This window comes from Meles meles, chromosome X (genome assembly GCF_922984935.1).
Source record: "Meles meles chromosome X, mMelMel3.1 paternal haplotype, whole genome shotgun sequence".
In the NCBI taxonomy this organism is placed as follows: Eukaryota; Metazoa; Chordata; class Mammalia; order Carnivora; family Mustelidae; genus Meles; species Meles meles.
This window is the reverse complement of record NC_060087.1, coordinates 89,915,278-89,937,484: the sequence shown is the minus strand read 5'-3', so window position 1 is coordinate 89,937,484 and position 22,207 is coordinate 89,915,278. Positions and strand designations below refer to the sequence as shown.

Genomic DNA, 22,207 nt, shown 5'->3' with positions numbered 1-22,207 from the left:
CTGTGACATAAGAAAGATCGGGAAGCAGTGGCCTGGGGGTAGCTCCAAGTCCAATTGCCCTGCCTTCTGCTGAAGACCCCTTGTGGGTGATCTGATACTTCCTAGCCTTCCCTAGCACTGGCTGACCATAATATGTGGCCAAGACAGCATGTCCCACAGGGCTGAGAAAGCAAAGAAAGATGAACCCAAAGGGGCCCAGGCTCTGAACCACTTAAGAATCACTGACCCTCACTGGAAAGGCTCAAACTCTCTTTCTCAAGTTTACTCCTCTCTCTGTTCCTAAGGCCTGTCCCTGGAGAGGAGTAGCTCCTCAAAGCTGGGCTTACCTTGGCATCCATGATGCTGGTCTCCACCCGGGCCACGCCCTGGTTCTCCCGAAACAGCTGGATCTTACTGATCTTGCTGAACTCGGACAGCACAGTGGTGAGGTTGGTTTTGAGGTCAATAACATGGCTGATGCCATGACGGGGTCCCACCAGGAGAGTGGTGGCCGACTGCTTCTCATCCTGGGGACCGAGTGTGGCAGGCAGCATTCACGGAGAGAACGGCAGAGGAGGTGGGGGAAATAGAAAACAGGCATTGAACCGGTTCTGTTGGGAGGTCTGGAAACATCTGGGGCTTAGGGCCAGTGCAGGGGGACAACTGTGAGGGGCAAATGGTCTTGGAACACTCCTATTCCCAGGGCAGGCCCTGGGTCACTGGATGCCTTAGCCTTAGCAGCAGACTGAGTGAGGTGGTCCATGATAGGGCTGGCTCTAACAAAATCAGGACATAGGGGAGGTTTGTGTTTTAAAGCTTTGCAGTGTCCTTTTCCCACCAAGACCCAGGGGCTTTCCATTTGTTGCTGCGGGCCACTTGGTACCCCAAACCAGTGTTCTGCCAGAGCAAGTGGCATCCTGTGTCTGGTCTTCACTTCCTTGCCCAAGAGACACCTAAGCTTGCACTCCACATCTGGTGCCAAAAGTTAGACAGACAGTCACTCAGCCTCAGGTGTTGGGAGTTGACTGGAGGCTTAAGAGCAGGGTCGGGGGAGCTCCTCCCTGCGAAGACATCTGTTCTTTGGCAAAACAGCAGTCTTCTTTTAAAAAAATTATTTTACTTTTTAAAGGATTTTATTTATGAATGTATTTGTTGGGGGGGGACACAAGCAGGGGGAGCAGGAGAAGCAGGCTCCCCACTGAGCAAGGAGCCGGAAGCCGGACTCGATCCCAGGTCCCTGCGATCATAACCTGAGCTGAAGGCACAGGTCTCCTTAACTGACTGAGCCACACTAGCATTCCAGCAAAACAGCAGTCTTAATCCAAAGGAATGACCTATATGAATATCAGCAGTGGCAGGGGGGTAGACAGGGTGGAGGGAGGGGAGTAGGCTTTCAGGGATCTGCAAGTACCAGTATGTAAATTCGTCTCTCTGCACCTGAGCACTATCAAGCCTGAGCCCTCTGCTGGCCCATTTTCTGGCATTAGCATCACCCCAAGGAACCTCTTTGGGTCTGCTATAGACACTCTGACAAGCGGCTTTCCATCAGTGTGACCCACGTGCATGACAGCATGTTCCCCAGAGCATGACAAGCACCTGCATCCAGAAAGCAAGGTGATCTGAATTCCCTTCCACTGTGGCTCACTAGGGTGGACTAGCCTGGGGCGGAGATTTAGGGGGACCTTCCTGTGTGCCACCAGGGAGGGGTGTTACTACAGTGGGGACCATGGGCAGGTAGGGGGAAGTATGCAGACTCAGAAAGCCTGAGGTTGGCGGGAGGAGGGGATGGGGGGGCTGCAGGGGTAGGGGGAAAGGTGATGAGGCTGAGCAGGGGTTGGCAAACTCTGGCCTGGGGCCAAATCCAGTCCAACTCCAGCGTTTACACGGCCCACACTCTGAGAATGATTTTTACATTTTTAAATGGTTGGAAAAAATTCAAAAAAACCATATTTTCTGACATGTGAAAATCCCATGAAATTCAAATTTCAGTGTCCATAAATAAAGAGATACTGGAATACAGCCATGCTCATTTGTGTCTGCATCGTCTATGGCTGTTTTCATGCTATAATGGCAGCTACATAGTTGTGACAGAGCTCGGCATGGCCTGCAAAGCCTAAAATATGTACCACCTAGCTCTTTCTGCAACAAGTTTGCTGAGCCCTGAAATCGAGGAAAGGGGATGCAGAACGGTCATGGAGGGATACTGAAAACAAATATGGCCTCCTACTTGACCATTTTACCAGAGGCAGGACTGGAGCACCATGGGGAGGGAGAGGGAGAAAGAGGAGGAAGAGAAAGGTCTTTAGAAGTGTTTGCTGACAGAGAATGCCACCCTAAAGCTCTAGTGGAGTCCCTCCTGCCCCCCACCCAAACCCAGATGCACGCAAGGGACTCCCTCCCCACCATGGCCCTCACTGACCAGGCCCACAGTGTTGAATAAAACGCCTGTGAAGGTCGGAAGTTCGTTCAGAATTCGAAGATACTGGAGCTTTGCCTGAATTGCAGAGCCCTGTGGAAATAACCCATGCAGGCACGTGAGAAGCCCGAGTTGCACAGGAAAAGCAAACCTGTGTTCTCAGGAAGGAGCTTCAATATCTTAGGATGGGCGCTAGTCAGACACGTCAGCAAGCCACACTGGGTGTGTGAGGAGACCCTCAGGAAAACTGCAGGAAGGTTCCAGTTTGGACAACTCTTGCCTCCAGCCATCCTGTCTCCCTTTCTAAACCCTCCTCTGACCTCCTGATCCTCCTGCCTTAAAAACCCAGCTTACTCATTTTGTTCTCAGGGTCATTTCAACACCTCTCCCTAACTCAGACGTCCCACATTGTCTGCACCTCTGTCCTGAGATCCCTTCCTGCCGCCTTGGTACCAGCCATCCCCAGCCAGGGTCCCAATCAATGCCTTTAATCCTGAGCCTGCTCTTCCTCTGCCATCCCCTCATAGAAAAGTCTCTCGAAAGGGTACCCACTTCCCCTCGGCCTTTGAGCCAGAAACCTGTATCACACTGGGCTCCCCTCACGTTCTCTCACCTGACAGCCACCAGCCACGATCTCACCTTGACTGGATCTCCTAACTTCCTCTCTGACCTATCCATACTCCTTTCCCTCAACCCCTCTGCACTGTTCTAAGGGCAGAGCCTAAAACAGCAGTTCGATCCTGTCAGTCACCCGCTTAAATCCTTCTGTGGCTTCCCGATGCCCACAGGATGTCCTGTCCCGATGTCCATGGCACACGACGTGCTCCAGAAACGGACTCCTGCCAGCTTCTCTGGCTCTCAGGCTCCCCCTCCTGAGGCACGTGCCTTGCACTCTCTGTACTTGCTTATGCCGAACTATTTGTATTTCTTTCCATGCACAACGTTCTCTTATACCCCCACAGCCTTGTACAGATGGATCTGCCTGCCTGGGAAAGTCTTCCTCCTCTTCCCACCTCCCCCTCATCTAGAAAAACCCCTATCTAGTCTGTAAAGACCCAGATCTGGCATCAAACGCACCAATTCCTGGCCTTTCCTACCTCCCTAGGGCTGGGCTGGGTGTTCCTCCTCCTCCATGTTTCCAGAGCCCCCACGCCTGTTGCACGGTGTTGTGACTGACTGTCGCTCTGTGTTGCGACTGTCGTGTTTCCCCACTAGCCTGTGCCTGACTTAAGCTTGGGGAGCAGGCAGGACTTTTTCATCTTGGCCTCTCCAGCCCAAGCACTAGGGGTGGGGGTGTCCTCAAAAAAATGTGTTTGCTGAGGAGATGGTCAGGGAGCGCTGATGTTCTCCCTCTGGGAGGAAAACAATTTGATTAAATATGTACAGCAAGGTAGGCTTGGCTTAAGTCTCTGGGGAAATCTGCATCTTAAAAGAGAAGCTTGTGGGTAATACAGGAATCTGGAAGGGTAGTATATTGGTGGGAGGCCCACTGTGTCCTTTGTCTGCATCTGTATGTTGATTCTGGTGCCTTTAACCACCCCTCCTACTTCTTGGGCAGGAAACAACCAGAAGACTGAGAAGGTCTTGAGACCTTCAGGGCTGGAGGGGTGGGGACTGGGAGTCCCTCAGAGGGTATAGGGTACTGCAGTGACGTGAACTCTTGACTGGCTGCCCAGTGACCCATTCTCCAGGTCAGACCATGTCCCACTGGGCTGAGCTTTCATCTCCCAGAATTCCCTATTCCCCGCCTGACAGATTAGAAAACTAATGAAGAACAGAGCAGTCCTTTCTATGGAAAACACGCCTCCCCAGAGTCCAGTGCTGTCCACACACAGCAAGTGCTCAATTGGCACAGAGGAAATGGGTGGAATGATCTGAGAACTGCCTCCTCCTGCATCTTGGCGCCTTTGCTTGGAGGATCCTGGGCTCCCCTGGTGATTTGCCCCTGAGCTGTCTCTGGGGGATGCTCAGGCTTGGGGAAAAATCACCCTCCACCATCATCCCCTATATCCAGCCAAGCTGGATGTGTACCTGAGTCAAAAACAGTGTGTGTGTGTGTGTGTGGTGGGGGGGTTTCTCCCAGAAGACCAGACCTGCTGGGAAACCACACAGGAGAGCCCCACAGCCTCTAGTGCCTGAGCAGGGCACCCAATGGATGACACTGTGTACCTTGGTGCCGCTGGAAGGATGTGTTTGGTGGGCCTTCAGCTGCTGAGAGAGAGACTTCCGGAGGTTCTTCTCCTTGATGCCCTGTAGGAGGGAGGGGGGAAGAAAGGGCTCCAGGCCCCATTCCTTCCTAAAAGCAGAAAGAAGAAAAGCAAGAAATGAGTGAGGGTGACAAAGTGGGGCAGAGAAAAGAAGATGGTGAGGCAGAAATTAAATCTGAGAGGCAGAGGGATGTAGTCTGTAAGAAAAAGAGAGGGATGGGGCAAGAGAATTCCATTGGCCATGATTCCCTGGTAGAAGCTGGAGCTCAAAGGCATCGCGGTCTAGGGGTGGGGAACCATAATTCTCACTCCCACCCCAGGCCCTACATTCCTGGAAAGCACAGCACAGCTCAACCATTGCATTTTCTCCCTTTACAGCTATTTGCCCCCTTCCCAAAGGGCCCTGGCACAACTCACTCCACATTCTTGAGTGAGATCTTCTGACTAGGTCGAGTGGCCGAGACTGTGATATAGATGTGGAGGGCAGTGAGGCTCAAAAGCATTTCTGGCTTGGGGTCCATTCCAAAGCGTTCACGGATAACATCATTCCGACTCTGCAGGAGAGGGCAGTCCAAACCTGTCAGTTAAAAAAGGTGTTCCCTCCCCCCAACCCCCTCCCAGGCCCCCTGCCCCATCTACTCCCTTGTATCCCAGAAAAGAACTGTGGTGTCAAGTAAGACATCTTAGTAAAAGGGGAGAGGAAGTTTCTCCCCTTGGGGGAGAGGCAACAGAAGAATCTTAGGTCTTGGGGACACTACTTTGCTTCATTTAGCAGATCCCGGATGGGCTTCACAGGGATAGATGCACAGAATGGCAAGGCCTAAATGGGCAGAATATCTAGGTCACTGCAAAAGAGAGACATGGCACCACTCTCTTTCTTTTGTCCTGTTCCAAGAGGCCTAAACTCACTCCCCAGCCACACAGGGATCCTCTACTAGCTCAGATGGGAATCAAGAGAGATACTGGGAGGAGATCTCCATAGCGCTCTGATCCCAAAGCCCAGGGTGAGAGATGGATCGCAGGAATGGGGCAGATATTCCGATCCTTGGGGTCCAAAGGTCAAAAGCAGCAATGAGTCAATCTTTTCTGTTATTCTAAAGGGGGTCCCCTGGAACTACTGGCTAAAGTTATAACAGCCCCCAAACCCTAAGGGTCAGAGTCCCAACTCTTGATGATTCAGTCTTGGTTAGGCCAGTTGCCCATTTGGTTGAGGTGAAACCAGGATGAGCTGAGGGACTGGGGAGCCACAGTGGTGTCACTACAGCACAGGAGAGAGTGGAAAATGAATGTTTCATCAGTGATCATCTACGTAGAAAATGCAATGGAATCCACCAAATGCTTACTAAAACTAATGAGCTAGCAAGGCTGCAAGACATAAGAGCAACACACAAAAACCAACTGCATTTCTACATGCTTGGAACAAACGATTGGAAATTCAAATTAAAAGTCAAAACCATTTATAATAGCATCAAAAATATAAAGTATTTAGGGATAAATCTGTCAAAATAAGTGAAAGACCTGTACACTGTAAACTAGAACATCCTGATGAAAAAAATTAGAGAAGATCTAAATAAATGTAAAAATATACCATGTTCATGGGTTAGAAGACCTGGTATTAGTACGATGTCAATTCTCCCCAAACTGATCTATAGATTCAACCCAACCCCAAACATAAGCATAGCAGATTTTTGGTAGAAATTGACAAGCTCATTCTAAAATTCAATACAAAGGACCTAGAACAGCCAAAACAACTTTGAAAAAGAACAAAATTAGAGGATAAGTGCTACCTGATTTTAAGACTTACAAAGCTACTGCAATCAAGAGTGTGATGTTGGCATAAAAAATAGACCAGTAGATCAATAAAGAGTTCAGAAATAGACCCACACCTTTATAGACTGATTTCTGACAAAGACGCAAAGACAAGACAGTGGGGAAAGGATAGTCTTTTCAACAAATGGTGCAGGCACTGCACATAGATAAATAGATAGATATCCATATATATATAGATATATATATCCATATATATATCCATATCCACATATATATCCACATATATATATCCATAATATAAGAGAGAGACAGAGAGAGAGAGAGAAATTTAGTCGATACCTTGTACCGCATAAAAAAATTATGTCAAAATGGATCACAGACCTAAATTCAAGATTTAAAATGCTAAAACTTCTAGAAAAAAAGAGAAATTTCCTGTGACCTTGAGTTAGGCAAGGATTTCTTCAATATGGCATCACGAGCATGATCTGCAAAAGCATTATCCATCAAAGAACACACCGAGAAATTGGACTTCATCAAATTGGTCCATGGAAGACACTGTTCAGAGACTGGAAAAAGAAGCCACAGACTGGGAGAGCAAACTGCAAATAACATATCCAACAAGAAACTTGTATCCAAGAAGGAAGTTTCATAACTCAGTAACAAGAAGACAAAAAAAAAAAAACCCAATAAAAAAGTAGGCAAAAGATTTGAAAAGACACTTCACCAAAAAAGATGTACGATGGTAAACAAACACATGAAAAGACGTTTAACATCATTAGTTGGTGGAAAATGCAAGTGAGAAACCACTGAGATACCACTGAATACTATTAAAATGACTTAAAAAATATTAACAATAGCAAGTACTGATGAGGATGTAGAGAAACTGGAACTCTCATACACAGCTGTTGGGAATGTAAAATGGTACTGCCACTTTGGAACACAGTATTGGAGTTTCTTTTTTAAAAAGGAAATAAAGAGAGATCTCTTGTATGATCAAACCATTCCATTCTTCGGTATTGACCCAAGAGAAAAGAGAGCACGTGTCATACAAAGGATTGTGCATGAATGTTCATAGAAGCTTTGTTCTAGTAGCCCAAACCTGGAAACAACCCAAATGTCCATCAACAGAGGAAGAGATAAAAACATTTTGGTACATCCACACCACGGAATGCTACTCAACAATAAACAGGAATGGAGTAATTAAATACATAACAAGGGCAGATCTCAAAATCATTAGGCTGGGTGAAAGAAGTCAGACCAAAATAAATGTACATACCGTATGGTTTCATTTATATAAAAACTCAAGAAAATGCAAGCTCATCTATAGTGACAGAAAGCAGCTCATTTGTTGCCTGGGGGTTAGGGGTGGGGAGGGGATGACACAGAAGCCTGATATGCTCAATATCTTGATTGTGGTGATGGTTTCATGGGTATAAACTTATGTCAAAACCTATCAAATGGTTGCTTTTAAAATATATTTTTTATTTTATTTATTTATTTGACACAGAGAGAGATCACAAATAGGCAGAGAGGCAGGCAGAGAGAGAGCAGGAAGCAGGCTTCCCGCTGAGCAGGCAGCCCGATGCGGGGCTCAGTCCCAGGACCCTGAGATCATGACCTGAGCTGAAGACAGATGCTTAACCCACTGAGCCACCCAGGCACCCAAATGGTTGTTTTAAATACGTGCAGTTTATATGTCAGTTAGACCTCAATAAAGCTGTTCTATATGAAAAAGAAGAAATTACAGGTGAAGTCCATATCATCATGAAGGGGAGGGACAGGGTAGACATGGTCTTGACTTACAAATTCCAAAACAATCGAACCAAGATGATCCCTGGAAGCTTAGATGAAGAGATTTAGGGCCAACGAAATGAGAGCTAAACTTAAAAAAATTCAGAGAGGAGCCACAACTTATTTCCCCCAGAATGCTGGTGGAGGAGCCCAGGGCTGTTTGAGAAATGATCCTCACATTTGGGATTGTTGGAAGAGACAACCATGATGTCTGACATCATCAGAGATGAGTCTGGAGTTATTTTTCTCTTCTCATCAAGTACTCTGTACGTTCTATGGGCACCTAGGACTCAACACATCACCAACTGATCCCATCTATTCCCCAAACCCATTCCAGAAACACCCTGTATTCCTTAACTTGCAGAATGAGACCACCTCTCCCAGACACGTATTGAGTCAAAGCCCATTGGTTCTACCTTTTCATTATCTCTTGAATCCCCTCCCCCACCCCCGTATCCAAAACTTCCCCGGTTCTGGCCTTCCTCAGACCTATGTAATCTTTCAAAGTTGCTCATCTGCTCGGGCCTGCTCTCCTTTCCACATTTCTGTACCCCGGCTCTACAGCAGAATTTCCTTACCCCTGGCTACCCCCTGAGAATTACCTGAGGAACTTCAGCGTTTGGAGCACATTCCCACAGATTTTGATTGATTTGGTCTTGGGTGGAGGAGAATGCTTTTTTCCCCCCAAATCTTCTCAGATAATTCTAAGTGCAGTTAGGGGTAAGACCCAATGCCCTAGAGCAGTGGCTCCTGGAATGCCATTGGGCATCATAATCCCTCAGAGGGCTTGTTAAAACGCAGGCCTAAATCATTTTGTGCGTGCTATGACGTGCCAGGCCTTTCCCCACCTTCTTCCGGTCTCTCCCAGATCATTTCTTTTTTCTTTTTTTTCCCTCTCATTTCATTTCTTATTGCTCCTCACCTCCTGTTTTGCACTCCAGGCATGAGAAATTGCCCACAGTTCTCTCAACGTCCTGTGCTGGTTCATGCCACCAAACCTTGGCAGATGCCTGTCCCTTTGCCTAGAATGCACACCTTCCACTCCCTCTCCACACACGGCCAATGTCCACTTATCCTTTGAGGCTAAGAGCACACATGCATCACTTCTTCTGTGAGGTCTCCCCTGGCCTCCTCCCAAGAAGAGTTGGCAAACTGCTTCTGGCTGCTCCTGGTGACATCCTACTCTGCCGTCATCATAGGATCATCACGCTGTTTTATTATTCACTTGTGCATGTGTCTGTCCATGAGATCTAGCAGGCTGGGACAATTCTCTGTTTATCTTGGTGGCCAGCCCCTAGCACAGGGCCTGCTCTGGAGGGAGTGCTCAGCGAATGTTTCTGAATGAACTGAATTGGGCATCATCTCCTTACAGGAGTGAGGCATTGGGGATAGGGTCCCCCTGCTACTCAAATGGGCTTGGTAAACCTTGGGATACTGTGATGCTGACAGAATGACATGGGTTGCCTGCTCCCCCAAACCAAGGAGCTCTGTCCAAACATCTACGCAGGACTTGAGCCGCAGCCAGCTCTGGTCACTGAGCTGAACAAAGCAGCTGTGGCCCACAATGGTAGCAGCAAAGGAGAGAGCCTTCAGAGCTACCTGGAGGTTGGAGTAACTTACATAGCGACTTCATAGTGATGGCAGAACAGCCTGACTGCTTGTTTGTCCATGGGTCTGTCTGTCTGTGTATCCCCAATCAGACTCTACCTGGATGTACAGGTACTCGAAAGCAGCAGGATCTCGATGCAGCAGTTCCACGGGGTCTTTGGGAAAGAAGCTTATTCGGAAGAGGCATTTCATTCCTTGGTAGTGTGTCCGCTGTACCACCTGAATCCCAGGGAGGAGAGGGGTAAGGAAAAGAGATCTGGGAATTCGTGGCCCGTGGCTGTAGAGGTAAGAGCCACACACACCTTGAGGTGTATCCTCAAGGCTGGGCTTGGGGCTGAGTGAGGTGGCTGCTTACCATTGCCTCCCACCCCATCCAGCCCAATTATCCTTTGAGGAAATGTCTTGCCTACCCCTCTGGTCCAAAGAGACTAGAATTTTTTTTAAAGACCTTTTAAAAAAGATTGTATTTATTTATTTGAGAGAGAGAGAGAGAGAGAGAGAGAGCGAGCGCATGCACAAGCAGGGGCAGTTGGAGAGGGAGAGAGAAGCAGTCTCCCTACTGAGCAGGGAGCCCGATGCAGGGCTTGATACTGGGACCCCGGGTTCATGACCTGAACCTAAGGCAGACACTTGCCAGACTAAGCCACCCCAGGCGCCCCAAACTGACTAGGATTTTTGAATCACTTAACCAGGATATGGCCTTTGTCAACAATGGGATCTAAGGCCCAAGATACAAGATGGGAAGAGGGGGCTCCTGTTAACTTCTCCTGTTAACTTCTCCTTCTCCTGTTAACTCTTTTCTCGCTGCGGGGCTAACACCTTCACCTTGCAGAGAGGCTCAGTGCCAGGAGAGTTAAGTGGCTGATGAAAAGCAAGTCAAGCTTTAAAACCCCATCTGGAGGTATAGATGATGCAAGTTGACCATGTATGTTGAAGACGCCATAGGTCATGACGAGTCATGATACAATTCCTTCTACTCTTGCAGATGTTTGAGGTGTTTTTTTTTTTAAATAAAAAAGTTTAAAATCCCATTTAGAAAAAGAGACCAATTGGATTCAGAAGGCCTCTTGAGGGGCCGAGGTGGTGTGTAGGCCTCCCTTCCAAGCTAACAATCTTTCTTCTATAGGTGGGAACCCATGAGGCTTTGGACAGCATTTGGCTGAGAGCTAACCTTGAAGAATTTTCTTTCCTAAATTCCTTGTGTGTGTGTGTGTGTGTGTGTGTGTATGTGTGAGAGAGAGATTTTGGGTTTTGCTGCACATCCATTTAAGCATTTCTTCCTAATTGCCCCTCTCCAATTTCTTCTTTCCCTCTCTGCGAATCCTGGTTGGTCCCCCTGGTTCTTCCTGGTGCTTCCCCATTAGTGAAGTACCAGCCAGCATTTCAGGCTCTCCCCAGACTCTTTCTCCTACTCTGCCTCGGAAGTTGATGTGGGTGACATGCTGCCCATCCCCCACTTAGTCCATTTTCCGCCCATGCCTGTCCTGGCCTCAGTGGTCTCAGTAGACCCCACTTGTTGAGCTTTTCATGTTACAGCCTTCATCGGAAGGCCAAGTTTCCCCTCGGAGGCAGAGAAGTCTAGCAGGCAGGGCCTCCAGGAGACAGCAGGCTTGACACCACTCTCCATCCCAGCATTCTGGGAGCCAAGCTGTGACTCACCACCCCACACCTTCCCCACTAGAGACCGAGACTAACAATCTTCATGCCCTTCTCAGGTCACGAGGAACATTGCCAAAAGTCCGCTGGATGTGGTTAGTATAGACCTAAACTTAGAACTGTTCATTTCTGGGGGCTGGCTGGCTGAGGAAATCATTATGAATTTTCCAGAAAGAGGATGCCTGGAGTCTTCTTCTCTAGTAGAGGTCACAGGCAGCTCCCAAGCCAGGTTGAAGGAGTTACTTACATAAGCCAAGGGCTGCTTGTCCTGGAGAAGAAGGAACTTGTGGTTCTGTTCTGGCCCAGCATACTCAAGGACCAGAGCAAAGTGCTCAATGTACCTCAGGGAAAGACGGTCCTGTAATGTTACCATCACATCCTATGGAAGAGAAGAGAGCCTTGAGAGGGAGATACATCCCAGTTCTATACCACTCTGGGCACCAAACATGGGAGAGAGGGACCACACACCAAGAGAGATGGTCCTGGGCAGGAGGCAGAGGCTGGGAGGGTGACCAGACAGAGACATGGGCCTTTAGGGTGGCCCAGGCCTTCTCCAGGCTGAGAAGAGTAACCCATGAGTATTTGGGCTCTGGGGAACAGCAAAGGTGCAGGGTGGTAGACAGAGAGGTTTCTGAACTTAGCCTGGCCAGACATTTGGCAAAAGGTGGTCATGGCTCTCCCTCCTCCTTGCAGTCAACAAAATGTTTTTGGAGTGCCTACCAAGTGCACCACTGAATAAGGAAGGCACGATGCTGGTTCTTCCCCCACCTTACATAAGTCAGAACATTCACTCTAGCTTGTCCATCAACCCTTTCCTCAGGAGCATATAAGAGCAAGAGCCCCAATTACGTGATTAAAAAGTAGACTATTTCTGGATTCATAATCTAAATCAAATGACTTGAGTCACTGGCAAAATGTTCATTTTTGATCGTAGCTGGCTTTTGGAGACAATCAATTTAGCAACTTGAAAAATGTGTCCATGCAGAGGAACCACATCACGTGTCTTGTGTACAGTCATAAATCTGACTACACTGAGGCTCTGTCTGCTCCGCTGCCCTACTTTTAATATTAGGATGTCTGCAAACATGTCCTTGGGGGCTGCCCAGATGTCAGTTTTGAGACTTCTGCCATCTATTTGCTGTGACTGCAGCACACACACTGTATGTGTGTGTTTGGGTGTGTGTTCATGGAGTCAGCACAACTCAGCCCCCAGGGGCCGGAGAACAGCCGGCATGGGAATGTGCAGCTCCCTTACAGCCAGAGTTGCCAAACAAGCCCCTCCGTGAACATTCAAGGATGCCAAGCCATTCAGAAGTGAGGCTGGAAACTGGTGGGTACTTGAGTGTCTCTCTTTGTAGCATTCAAGTAGTTACAGAGGCGCGAGTGTGGCTGGAGCTCTGGCAGGGACAAATGAGGTTTTCTTTGCCGTTTAGCTGCTCTGGGATTGCGAATGGCCAAGCTGCTGATAGCCAAGCTGGTGTGACAAGTGGAACAGCCCCCATGGTAGGCTGTTGATTCAATACCCAGGTACCTCTCTCTGGGACAAGTGGCTTGGCAGCTTGTCCGAGTTCCAAGGAATGGCTGCCGCACCTTTCCTGAGGTCAGAATGGGATCACAAGGCTGGGGGTACCCGGAGGCAACAATGTCGTTGTGTCATTGGGTTGTTGTGAGGTCGGGGGACGCTCGGAGAAGTCTCCAAGGGGAATGAGAGGAGCAAATGTTCTGGTGTGGAGACAGAGCTTCAGAGGACATACTGATGAAGAGAAATGGCCACATCTGGAGGAGGGGCACATGGACACTCCTGGGCGGCCTAGCTGGGTTTCGATGTCCCTTCCAGACTCTGAGACCTCCAATAGGCCAGAGACCATCCCAGGAAAACCTAAGGGATATGTTTTGGTCTTAGGCCCCTTGGGGGACTCAGCCAGGCCTAAGTCTTCCAAAGGGACTCTCAGTTCCATTGACATGGGGTAGGTCTAGTGTTCTATAACTTGGGTGCTACTGGTACTCTGGGCAGGACAATTCTTTGTCATTCAGGGACTGTCTCATTCCCTGCAGGATGCTCAGCATCTCTGACCTGGAGAGAATGTCAGTAGCACCCCAAACCATGGGATGATCCCAAATTTCTAAATGCTGTCTGGAAGGGGCTGAGAACCCTGGCTGAGAACCACTGGCGAGGCTGACCCTGAACACCTGATAATTCCTCTTAGAGAATTTTCCTGGCCCAAGAGTTTCCTTCTTTATAAGGTTGTCTTGGCCCCAGTCTGGGGACCTCAGGACGCCTATGAGCCAAGTGGGTTTTCTGGGCAGATAGATGCTATCTCACTGGCTGCGTGGAAATTCATTCTGAGGATGGCATTCTCTTTCTGGAGGGGGTCCAGAAGAAGTAGGAGTCGTGATTTCTGTCCCAGATCCAAGTTGAACCTGGGGGTTAATCATTTCCTTGTCTCTCCTCCTCAGGACAAAGGGAATCACTGCAACTTTCAGACAGCTGGCTGAGCTCTTAAGAGTCACAGCTTAGTAACTGCTCTTCCTGAGAAAGGAATAGCCAAAGGGACTATTGCTGGACGTTTCAAATCTTGGTTCAGTGCTTAAGATCTGATGGTTATTTAAAAAACAAAGCATGGCTAGGCTAATCTCCCAAGAGATTGTGTTTGTTGATTTCTGTGTGTAAATGTACATAGGTGTTATCGTAGCAATATAAATCACTTTTGCTTTTTTTTGTTTTAATGATCTTCATGCTCCTTAGCTCCTGAGAGCCTTGAAGGACCCGGTATAACATGGACACAGAGTAGTGCACAAGTAGGTGTATACACATAATGTACTCATGCTTGTGCACACATGCATACGCACACACACACACACAGACATGTGTAGCTGGGCACTCGGATTCTTGCCTCCCCCCCCCACACCCTCATCCAAGGACTATGTGTTCTCACAGCCTGGGGCTCACAGAGGCAGAAGCACCAAGGCCACCTTGTTCCCCAGCAGCAACTCTCCACAGACACAGAGACACCCAGGAACCAGCAGCCGTGTGTGCCCCGGAGAGGGCAAAGGCTGACCCGAGAGAGGGGAGACTGTATGTACCTTAACAGTAGTCCGGCCATCAAAAGTGAATGATTTGATCTGCCCATTTTCTAAGAAGACCTTCAGGACATTGGGGATGAGGAGAAGAGCTTCTTTCTTCATCATTTTCTGTGAATAGGCAGGGAAAGGTCAAGGAGAGGGGCTCATTTCGAAGGCAGAGGAAAGCCAGATGAGGGGTATATGAAGGAAGAGAAGGGAGTGAGTAAAGGAGACAGGGAGCCAAAGGTATGGAAGGACAAGGAGACATAGGAAAGAAGAGATCAGTGATCATGTTACCTGCAGACCAGAACCAAATGCTCTACGAAAACATTGGGCCATATCGAAAGTTCACTTTTCATTCGGTATCGTGGCGCACCCCCATTCTACTGCAGCTCAGTGTTCCACAACTGAGGGTGATGCTTGGCCCACAGAGACCACTGTACCCTAAAGAGCAGATGGAAGGCCTCCTTAGGACCCACCTTACTCACTTGCTCTTATATACTGACACTCCCCTTTCCACCAGGCCCTTCACTGGCCGAGATCACGTCCATATCTGTGCCTTTGCTCTGCCAACCCCCACAGTCTCCTAGGTCCTTTCTGACCTGGCCCCTGCCTACTTCTCCAGAGTCCTGTCTTGCCAGTCCAGGTACCGTGTCACTCCCTGCAGGACACTGAGCATCTCCGACCCTGAGACACTCAATGCCAATGGCATGCCAAATCATTGGCATGCCTCACAACACCTTCTGACATTTCCCAAAGCTGAGAGGGGGCAGTACCGATCCTGATTGAGGACCACTGGCAAAGCCCGTGTTTGAACACCTGGTAACTTCTTAGCAAAAGTTTTCTCAGCCTCAGCCCCATGTCCCTTGATTTATAGAGTGGTTAAGTTCTCCATAAATATGTGTTAAATAAAGACTGTTCTCTCTGCCTTCCTTTTCCCTCCATGGCCAACTCCTACTCATCCTTCAAAACCCAGCTTAAATACCAATTCTGTAAAGTCTTGTCCAAACTCATCAGGCACTTGGACCCGGTGTTCCCGTGTGTTCTCAGGGTAATGTCACACACACCTCTTTCAGTGCTCTTAGCATATTTTTGAAGAATGTTTGTCTTTCACAAATGGTGAACTCGGCCCTATTCAATCTTTGTAGTTCTGACATTAAGCAGAGTTCCTGGCACATAGCTGGCGCACAACACATGGGTGTTGAATATATGAGCAGTAGATACATAACGTGTGCTTACTTGAATGATTAGAATCATCAGGAGAGTCCGATTGTTTTCCTGGGCCATCACCAGTTCTAGAGGAACCAAAAAGCTTTCTAAGATGGCCAGAAATTCTTAAATCAGTGGGCATTCATTGAGCCTCTCGAATATACCTCACACTATGCTAAGTAACTTCCATGAGGGCCAGGCAAAAAGAGAGGATTGGATTTGGTCTTATAATCTTGTTGTAGAGACTGGGCACAGCCACGTGAATCCACTAGAAAGCAATTATAAACCAAAACCAAACCACCAGGTATAAGATGGGTAAGATTTCCTAGGTGAGGTGAATTAGATTTTGATCTAATGGTGGGAGTAGACTGTTAGACCAGAAGAACAGCAGTCTATATCTGGGGACCCTCACAGACATGAAGAAATGAACAAGCAAGTCCTCCTGGGTTGGGGTTCAGTTGGGAGGGTGGGGAGTCAGGAGTGGGTATAATGTTGGGAAAACGTGGCTCCCTTGTTCTTGGCCTGATCCTGAGATGCCTTGCTCCCACCAGGCCCAGGTTGATGACACCCAGCGGTGGCACGTTTTATTTAGCACACTGGGTTGGACTCAGATAATTACTTAATTGATTTTGCTTAAAAATAGAGTTGGCAAGGAACGCCCACTGGATTTATTTGTGCTCTGGCTGCTTAATAAAGCCCCGGAACACCCAGGCAGAGGGAGGATGGGACAGTCTTAGAGTCACCTGGGCCTGGACTCCCCTAGGTCCTGAGCAATGGTGAGGCTGCTAGGGTCCACACTGGTTGCATGGGGATGGGGGTTGTGACATCAGGTCACTTCTGGAGCACAGCTAGAGTGGGAAGACTGATGTCTGTCTGTCTGTTTCTGTCTTAGTCAAGGGCCTCACACTGCACGTGGTGACCTGTCCAGGAGTGACGGAAGGAACCCTGGGTGGGTCCCAACCACTCAGGGGCACTTGCTTTGAGGTTCATCTGGGGTGGGGCCTTGATCTTGCCTGTGGCTAGCTGAGATGTAGGAGAGGGGAGTCATGTTGGGGGGAGGGGAGAGTGAGGAAGGGGGAGTGGAAGGAAAAGGCAGAGAGGGGAGGAGAAAAGGAGAGGAGAGATGGAAGGGAGGTTTTTGCTGGGTGGCCTGGTCTTGAGTGATTACTCTGTAATACTGAAAGGGTTACACTGTCCTTTCCAGATTCAATTTGCATCTCCTCTGGCTTTTCGGGGGCTCAGGACACACATGTCCCTTTAGTGGCATGGCCCTTGGAGTGTCCTTCATCATGATCACCAACCTCCCACTTCTCTTGAACGTCTTCTGCTAGGACGGAGATGGAGCCCAAACACCAACTATGCCATGGCTTCCCCAGGGGGACCCTGGAGTCCCCTGGCTTCTCAGCCTTCCCTGAACGGGGATGGAAGAGGGCCTGGGCTGAGGCTGGGATGAGTGCCAGGGAAAAGGCCATGGAAGACACCTGTATCCTCTAACCCTTCTTCTGAGGGGCTCTGTTTCAAAGAACTACACCAGTGCCTGGCACCCCACTGACTTTCCCACTCGGGCTGGGCCTGCTGGCTTTTCTCAATGGCAGCTGTTCCTCTGTACAGAAGGGCCATGGGCCTCCCGGGAGCTTAGCCCGCAGACGCCTGCAAAAGCCCACAAATGGCTGTTAGCTCAGCTCTCCCTGCCCCCCACCCCCACCCCAACCTGGCTATCACGGACTTCTGCAGGCTCTTGGGGGACTCGGGCCATAATCCATGACTGCTTAACACACCTCCCTGCTCTCCACCCATCTCTTCTCTGGGCTTATCTGGAGCAGGCAGCTCAGCTCAGGGAAACCCCAACAGAGCAATGAGAAAGACTGCGGGCTGGCCATGACCTCCTCCCACCCAGCCTGGCAGCTGCACAGCAATGGATTGTCAAGGATCACCTGCTCGTTGAAACCATACCACCCAGTGGGGGATACTGCGTCATCTCAACCCAAACCACTACACCCAGAGCCCCCCAACATCACTGAGCGGTATCCAGGGGCAGGGAAGAAGTGTTTCTTTTGCATCCCTTGCGGTGCTGGGGACACAGCAGGTGCCTAATGAAAGCTCTGTGACAATGAGAGTCTGTATCATTTCCCCCAGGCTGCTAGCTGGTGTCCTCTCGGGTCAAGCTGGGCCAGTGCAGGACCACTTTGATGCAAAGAGAGATCGATTTCACCAGCTGCTCTGGCTTGGGATCTTCAGAAAACCACTACCTCCTCCTTTCTGCTTCTGTCAAATAGCCCAGGGATGTTTGTGGAGTGCTGGCTCTGAGCCTGAGCTAGGCTAGGAAGGCTCACATATTCCTAACTCACTGCTAGCCTGGAGCCCCCTGTTTCTTCCCGTCCAGCCCCATAAGGCCGTCTGCTCCACCTGCTTCAAAGAGCAGCAGATGAGCGCCTGCTCCAGAGGGAGACCTCCAGGGCCGGGCTGATACTAGCCGAGGGCCGAGGACAGGGATCTAAAGCTGCACTTACTGCGTCTGTTTCTCCAACGGCCACCCGCTCAGAAAATCGGACCTTCGCAGGATTGAATCTCAGCCTGGCCTTCTTTGTGGTGCTGATGAAAGCAGATTTGGGGGACTGGAAAAAGAACAGAGGGCCGGTGAGTGCTCCATCCCCGGAAAGAACCTGACCTTTGCCACGCTGGAGTTAAGATGTCTCAGTACGGGTACACTTCGCCTTGCTGATCAATAAGTCAATAAATAAGTATCGATTCCCTGCTAGGTGCAAGGCAATGTGCTAAGTGCTTCTTTCCACGATTGGTGTGTTCTGAGAAAAGCTGGGCGTGCATTGAATTTGGGTAAATTGAATCCCGTTATTAACACTCTAGGCCTAGGGGAGTTGGCAAAAATTCTTTAGTAATAACATCCACTGAATGATTACATATTTGGTGTTCGTAGTGTGAGATATACCTAAATGGTGGCTTCTATTACATCTGAATACGAGCACCTCAAAGGAGTTAAAGGAATGATCTTATTCATCTCACAGATATGCCCTGCCCCCAGGAAGGAGATTATAGAAAACGACCCAAGGAAAACAAGGAATCTTGCTGAGGGGCCCCCTCTCATGTCTTTGAGGGCATTTATTCATTTGTGTGGCAAATTTAGGGAGAACCTCCTATTTGCAGATACTGTTAGAGGTGACGAGGGATTCAGCAGGGACCAACACCAAACTCCCAGGCCTCAAAGAGCATCGTTCTAGCAGGATCAGAAAGATAATAAACAAATCAATTCCTTTTGGGTAGCAGAGGACTCTGAGACCAAATCAAGCAGGGTGGAGGGCTACACAAGAGAACGCACTAGTGAGGAGGGGTGAGTGAGGAGGGCATTATTTTTGACTAGATGTTCAGGGGAGACCTCTCAGAGGAGGGGACATTTAAGCAGAGACCCGAAGCGAGTGAGGGAGAGAGAGCCTCCCAGGCAGAAAGGATGATAAAGGCTCTGAGGTGGAAGGGGGATTGGGGTGCATGAGGAACCACAAGGAAGCCCAGTGTGGCCAGAGCAGAGCGATGGAGGGGGAGCTGGAGGAGTTGCGCTCCAAGAGGCAGGTGGGGGCTGGGCCACGTAGGGCCTTGTCAGCCATGGTCAGAACTTTCGATTTGACTCCACGGAAGGGTTTTAAGCAGATAGGGTCTGACTTGCATTTTAAAAGGATGCCTCTGGCTGTGGTGTGGAAAACAGCGTAGGAGGGTCGACACCCAAAGTAGGGAGACGAGTTTGGAGTCTCCTGTAATAACACAGTTCAACTATGATGGTGGCTTGGGCTAGGGTACTCATAATGGAGGTGATGAAAAGGGAGTGAATTCTGGATCTATTTTAAAGACAGAACCGAGCTGATGTGTTGACAGATCAGATGTGGGAGGCGAGAAAAAGAGAGGAGTCAACTGGAAGAACGGAGTTGCCACTTACTAAGGTGAGCAGGACAAGGGGGTACATTGGGTTTGGTGCTCCTTCAAACCACCTCCTCTCCTGGCTTTGTCATGGAACCTTGGAGTCCCACAATCAAGAATCCCTGAGAGTTAAGGTCCCGAAGGCCCCTGCCAATTGGGAAGGGGATCCATTAAGCTATTTTCCGCCATTAATGCTGCAGTTGAAATCCGTTTACCAGATCAGCCACAGGAGGGCAGGGCCCTAAGATAAAGACACACCAGAAACAAACGTCCTCATCAGGGCTTGGGACCTGGTCCCAGTTGGGTCTCTTCTGGAGCCAGCAATCTCATTCCCCACAGAGGGGTGGACTGTAGGAAGCCACCTGTTCCACCCAGGTGCACTTGAACCTCAGGCGGTGGGTCTCCTTCCTGGCTGCATGGCAGAAAGAGTGGGGCAGCTTTCCAAACCCCTGATGCCCAGGCCCCACCCCAGATCAATGACCTCAGATTCCTGCGGCTGGGGCCCAGGCACTGGCATTTTTTTAAAGTTTCCAATGACTTCCAAATGTGGCTAAAAGTTGCAGGGAACCACTGAGCTAAAGGCACGGTAGACTTCTCATCCTGAGCCACAGAGGTGGTTTGTTGGCAGCAGAAGGTATGGCACAACAAAATCCAGGCCTGAAGATTGTTGCAGAAAGTGATTACAGTATTGATCGTTCGTGGGAGTCAAGAAATGCTTTTGGATGTTGTGCAGCTTTGTGCTTAAATCCTGGGCAGGGGCTGCAGGCTGCAGCAGGAGCACAGGGCAAGGGCAAGATAGAAAGATCTGGAACTCTGTTCAGGCAGTGCTACTTGGCTCAGTCTCCATAGCAGTCTGAATGTCCACCTGAGGCACCACAGACACAAGGCAGGTGAAATCTTCACTTCTACCCATCACTCCTTCCTTTTTCTGTAACCATCTGTCATCGGATGCCTCCATGCACCGTGGGGAATGAGGCATCTCTAGAAGCCTCAGCGGGCTATGTAGTCCACCCTTTATTTTTACATGTGAAAACGGAGGCCTGGGAAGAGGGTAGGGTTTGCTCAAAGTATCAAAACAATTTGGTAGTGGAGCTGAAACTGGAATCCAGATTTCCAGCATCTTGGATTGGTGACTAGACCCCATAGCCCACTGAAGCTGGGTGTCCATTCCCCATCTTTCCCCCACTGGTTCTGGTTTGATGCCGGTCCTATTGAATGGACCTTTGAACATATGAAGGAGTGCAACTGGTATCCTTCCAGGTCTTACCTATGAGGAGGGGACAGCCTCCTTGGGATCCCTACCAAAAGTCTCAGATTGGATCCTGCCCAACAGATACGACTATACACAGAAGATCCAGATATTTTTATAGGAGAAAAACCATGAAGGAGGAAGTGGAATTGCCTATATTTTCAGGGCTTGTAATCATTTCCGCTGTCTGTGGTAGAGCTATTTTCAGCTTGTTCATGCCTCATTCCTCACTGACCCTTGTCCTGTCCGTCTCTAAGACTCCGTTCTATTCTCAGTCTTCAGACTTGATCACTGATGGTGACTCATTCATTGCCAGCTGGTCCCGACTACATGTCACCGACTCACGTCTAGCCTGGTGCCTCCACACAGGTGACGTCTGCCTTGCAGTGGGATAGGAGGGGCTCTCAAAGGTCGCCCTGTTCCAAAGCATTTTTGAAGCTCAGCTACAGGGCCTGAAGTTCTTAACACGAGGGTCACTCTCTTGAGTGAAAATACTAAGAATTGGGAAGGCCCTGATCAAAGCGTGAATGTGGTCCCAGGGAGGAGTAATGAACATAATTCCTGGGCCGGATCCTGCCTGCCACCTGTTTTTATAAATAAAACTTTATTGGCATACAGTTGTGATCTTCACTCAGGCTCCACCTGTGGTTGTTTTTGCAACTATCATGCATCACCTACAAAGTTTACGATATTTACTAGACAGCCCTTTACGGGGAAAAAGTTTGCTAACCCCCGCACTAACTTTTTAGCATGCACTCACCACTGTTTCTAAAACTTTCCTGATGGTAAGAACCACTGGGGAGCACTTGTTGAAACACAGATTTCTAGGCCCATGCCGGACTTTAAAAAGTCAAAATCTCCAGGAGCATAAGGCACAGGAATTTATATTGTTGAAAATGTCCTAGCCCATCAGGCAGAGATTAGTTGAGTACCTTCAAGCTGGGACATCTGAGCTCTTCACTGACCCCGTTTTTTCCCCCTCAAGCAGTTGGGAATCTCATTTTGCAACAGGCCCCCTCGCTGGCAAAAATGAATTTTGGCTGGGAACATGGGACCTGAATCAGGAAGCACCGTTGGGGGCCACTGTAAGCCCCTTGAAGCCAATATGAAGCCAGCAGCTCAGTGGAATAAGCAATAGAGGAGAGGGCCTGCTGCTCCCCCAGGACTGAATTCAGCAGCTGGTGATTCTCTGACCATTTTTCTTTTTAATTTGGTGGCTCTATTAGGACAGATTTCAGGGTTGGGTTCAAAGTCGGGTATATGGCCCAACATTTTAGTGCAAGAGAGAGCCCCATTTGGATTGCAAGAGGATAAAGCTTGGGTTCCTGCAGCATG

The 22,207-nt window shown here is 49.1% G+C and overlaps 1 protein-coding gene across 4 annotated transcripts in view; it reads right to left on the bottom strand.

The window, feature by feature from the left end:
* The window catches only part of FRMPD3 (FERM and PDZ domain containing 3), a 74,987-nt gene that overhangs the window by 24,631 nt on the left and 28,149 nt on the right, over positions 1-22,207 (bottom strand). For 2 of the 4 annotated variants that reach the window (XM_045996535.1, XM_045996539.1), the window contains exons 1-9: positions 18,210-18,287; positions 14,788-14,934; positions 14,512-14,619; positions 11,675-11,806; positions 9,871-9,990; positions 5,020-5,156; positions 4,565-4,691; positions 2,399-2,488; positions 327-506 (exon numbers count right to left, since the gene is read on the bottom strand). In XM_045996535.1, the coding sequence (XP_045852491.1) occupies positions 327-506; positions 2,399-2,488; positions 4,565-4,691; positions 5,020-5,156; positions 9,871-9,990; positions 11,675-11,806; positions 14,512-14,619; positions 14,788-14,829 (936 nt within the window). In that variant the 5' untranslated portion in view covers positions 14,830-14,934; positions 18,210-18,287. Of the gene's footprint in view, positions 1-326; positions 507-2,398; positions 2,489-4,564; positions 4,692-5,019; positions 5,157-9,870; positions 9,991-11,674; positions 11,807-14,511; positions 14,620-14,787; positions 14,935-18,209; positions 18,315-22,207 lie in introns of those variants that run through there. The other 2 variants (XM_045996538.1, XM_045996537.1) reach the window with 2 other exon arrangements.